The sequence below is a fragment of the Sinocyclocheilus anshuiensis genome, unplaced genomic scaffold (assembly GCF_001515605.1).
Source record: "Sinocyclocheilus anshuiensis isolate Anshui unplaced genomic scaffold, SAMN03320099.WGS_v1.1 scaffold68, whole genome shotgun sequence".
Lineage (NCBI taxonomy): Eukaryota > Metazoa > Chordata > Actinopteri > Cypriniformes > Cyprinidae > Sinocyclocheilus > Sinocyclocheilus anshuiensis.
Genome location: NW_015555741.1, coordinates 1,516,375 through 1,520,720, shown reverse-complemented (window position 1 = coordinate 1,520,720; position 4,346 = coordinate 1,516,375). Strand labels below are relative to the sequence as shown.

Sequence of the window (4,346 nt, the reverse complement as noted above, 5' to 3'; positions counted from 1 at the left end):
ACACACACATATATATATATATATATATATATAATTTCATTGTTTTATTTGCATTTTTTAATGGTTTGCATTACAATAATAATTTTGGGGAGGGATTGTGCTTTTGGTTGGTCGCTTCACATGTCACTTAGACTATCTCTGGTTCAAGAACAGTGGTTCTTGGTCAGAATAAGTGGACTAGACTTGCTGATAGTCCAAAACCTAGCTAAGCAAGACTAGTATTTAGTCTACACGTTCAGCGTCCCTTGTCACTGATCTGACAGCAGTCCTTAACGTTTGGACAGTCGCTGTGCTGTTTTTGACTGGCTGTGTGCTGTGTTTGTGTGGCGTGGGGTCAGCTGGGGACAGATGGGTGGATGTGAGGAGGAGTTGGGGTTGTTTTGTTGGTGATGGCGAGAGAAACAGACTGCATCAGGACAGATCATTCATTGACGTCTGACAGGAGGCTCCTGCTTTTGTTTGTACTGTATCTGCAAAAAACCTTCCTTTGTACATTTACTATCACTGTGTACCGTGGATCAATACTACATCGTTCCCATAACGGTCAACATTTCTGTTTGATTGCATTGAATATTATTCATTATGTATTTAAATGACCGTTACATCACCAGCTTGTAATATTTCTGTCTCTGGCCTACCAGCTCATCATCTACTCACACATATCTTTTGTTTCTAACTGTATGTACTTGTATATCTGTTTAAAGCAGGGGTGCCCAAACTCGGTACCTGTGCGCCACGATCCTGTGAGGCGGGAAGCGTAGCGCCTCAGACAGAAATGAAGTAGTGTGAGCCGATTGCTTTTCAACACGGTTCCGTGGATTGCAATGAAAAAGGTTTCCGTTTAAATAAACACAAAATGGGCTTTGGCTCACAGCACCGTGTTTTAAAGCGCGGCTTCGAATCTTTTACAAATAAAGAGAGCCGAGTGTGATTTTCAGAGCAGTTAAAAGCAGTTCAAACAGAAGAAGGAAACGAGCTGCACCCCTCTGGCTTTCCCTGAGTTTTTATGCATTAAAGATTATTATAGTCCAGGGCTGTCCAAACTCGGTCCTGGAGCGCCGGTGTCCAGCAGAGTTTAGCTCCAACCCTAATTAAACACACCTGAACAAGCTAATCAAGCTCTTACTAGGCAGAGAACCTTCCAGTCAGGTGTGTTGAGGCAAGTTGGAGCTAACCTCTGCAGGACACCGGCCCTCCAGGACCGAGTTTGGGCAGCCCTGGTTTAAAGCTATATTAAAATTATTAGTCTTAATGTAAGAAATCTAATAAATAAATTAATGGAAAAAAATATTCAGAATATTCTAAATAAATACAGAAAAGTATTTTCATATATTATGAAATCATAAGATCAATAAGTTGTAAGCAATAAGATGCTAAATCAAAATTATGCTGTTTAAAAAAAAATCTAAATTGTAAGATTAAAAGCCAAACATAGTACAGTCATAATTATGAGATAAAAAGTTAAAATTATGAAATTGTTATAATTATGGCAAAGACGAAATTCTATGTGATACTTTCAAATTTCATATTATGCTCAATTTAAGATATGATCTGTAAATTATTTTACATTAAAAATTAATACATTAAATACGTGCATAAAAAATTTAATGAATCATTCTAAATAAACAGAAGTATTCTATAAATTATTCCAAATTAATAAATAAATAAAAGTATTTAATAGTTTATTCTAAATTAATAAAGTTAATTATCTTTTGTTTCTAAATGTATGTATGTCCATTTAAAACAATATTGAAATTATAACGCTCAATTTCTGACATGTTTTGTAAATTATTCTAAATATGCTTTTTAAATAAATGGAAATATTCTAACAATGTAATATATTATATATTATTCTAAATAAATAAATAATAGTATTTCATAATTTATGCTAACTTAAAAAATATATAATTATCTTTTGTTTCTAATTGTATGTCTATATAAAGTAATAATGACATTTTAAAAAATGCTCTGTAAAATAATAAATAAATACATAAATATATAAAATCTTCATGGATTATTTTAAATTAATAAATTAAATATTCCCTAAATTGTTTAAAATTATGTTTTATAATTACAAATTAATAAATAATTATACATATTTATGTAATTATTTTAACTTTTTTCACTATTTTTACGGTATCCTAATTACAGCTGATTGAATGATAGTATATAAACATTATGAGAATGCATCCAGCTTTGACCACGTGACTAGTCACTTCCAGAGTAAACTCAAAGACAGAAAGGCATCTTTAGTTTTAGGTTTATAGATACTGGGTAATGAAACAAGAGAAGTTTCAGGCTGCCTTTTCCCATAATGCACTGGTATAATTTCCACAAATTCGAGCATGTCTGTGTGGACGGCATCCTCCCAGCTCCGGCAGAGAGCATTAGCGATGTGTTTTTGTCCACTAGCAGCCTATTTCCTCCACATAACTAGCTCTGATCACCAAACGTTAATAAACCAACCAGAAACGCCCGGTCACCCACTCACATCCTCACGGGTCGTCATGGTAACGGACATATGACTCCGGCATCAGGGCCGCTTGTGTGTTTGTGCTATTTTTGAGTGCAGGAAGCTTCTCTGCCCGGCTGGATGTATAAATCACCTCTTCCCACCCCCAAACCGCTGTACGCCTCAGTCCTCGTACCCGCTTCCCTGCAGGGAATGTTCGATTCAGGCATCCCGGCTCCTGTTACAGGCATGGAGAGAGTGTGTGTGTGACGTGTGTGTGTGTGTGAGAGGGTCAAATTGAGGTCTGTCAGGGATTATTGTGTTTGGAATGTGAGCAGAGCACATAATAGGTTTTCTGTTTTTTTGCAGATTGCATGTGGATCTGAACACAACCTGGCTGTTGTGGGTGAGTACAATGAGCCTGGGTGTTTGTTTTATGACAAATATGATGCAGGGCAACAACTCCATAAATGCAGTTATGCCCTAAAATTCAAGATATTGGTGCAAAAATGCCCCTGTATGTGTTTTTGTCTCATATTTATATCATACGATATTACACGAGCAGTAGTGCAGTAGGCTTACACAAGTGCTGATTTTGTCCCGGATATCACGCGTTTAAATGTGATTTTATACAACAGTTCAGTAAATAAGAAGTTGTTGTTATATTTTGAACACAATATTATGTGTTTTTGCTCAATTTAGCAAAGAATATATTACCTTTAAAGACATAGCAGAATTGTTGTGCATCTTCGAGCAACACAGCGGTGTTTAGTTTCTGAATGAATCCGCGTTTTGAACGAATCGTGTGAATCAATGATTCAAAGGCCCATTTACAGTGCGTTCCAAACGGGATATATATCGCCCTCCGAAGGGCACTTCGGAGTGAAAACAACCATGGTCTCCATATTGAAGGGTCGTTCCAAACTGAAGTGCTCAAAACTGGCCACTTCAAAGGGCCCTTCGGAATGAAGGATTTCGAAGGGTACAACTGATGGACACTTCGGGCTCCCATGATCCTTTGTGTAGATTCTTTGCATGATGACGGCGCCTCCGTGTGGGCACGTGATGGTGACGCAGAAGGGCACTTCAAGAAACAGTTGTTTGGTCCCCTACACCCTTCAACCCTTCGAAGCTCTCACTCCGAAGGGTAAACAACTTTGAAGGGATTAGGGATGAGCCCTTCCGAATGGAACGCAGGGTTAGTTTATTCCCGAATGAATCAGCCGTTTGAACGAATCAAATTAATTACATTTACCGCTACCTGCTGGCAGATTTGGTTTCTTATTTAGAGTATCATTTAATTATTATTATTAATAATAATAATAATAAAAACATTAAAGGGATAGTTCACCCAAAAAATTTTAATTCTGTCATAATTTACTCTCACGTCCCTCATGTCGTTTTAAACCTTACTTTTGTGGAACATAAACATAAAGGGACTTTGGTATTTTGAAGACTGTTGGTAACAAAGCTGTTTTGGTTACCAATGACTTTCATTGTATGAGCAAACAATACTGATGCTACTCAAATTATCTTCTTTTATGTTCCATAGGTTATGTTAGTCCGTTGTAACCTAAATGTTTGTGTAATACATTTTTTTATTGAATCAAATAAAATATTTCTAAAGCTACAATTTGTAATGCCTACTTGATACTTTCTCATTTAAAAAAAATATCTTTAAATAATCTTTTGTGGGTATTTTCACAGTCAAATTTATTTTGCGATTAATTGCGATTAATTAGATTCATCTAAACATCATGTAATTAATTGGATTAAAAATGTTGATCGACTGACAGCCCTAATATATATATACACAGTATATATATATATATACACAGTGGGTACGGAAAGTATTCAGACCCCCTTAAATTTTTCACTCTTTGTTATATTGCAG

General features: G+C 35.8%; 1 protein-coding gene across 1 annotated transcript in view; it reads left to right on the top strand.

Annotated features, from left to right (window-relative positions):
- sergef (secretion regulating guanine nucleotide exchange factor) overlaps positions 1 to 4,346 on the top strand; it is a 21,447-nt gene that overhangs the window by 7,400 nt on the left and 9,701 nt on the right. Inside the window, exon 10 of the mRNA XM_016466844.1 lies at positions 2,822 to 2,858. Within this exon, the coding sequence (XP_016322330.1) occupies positions 2,822 to 2,858 (37 nt within the window). The remainder of the gene's footprint in view (positions 1 to 2,821; positions 2,859 to 4,346) is intronic.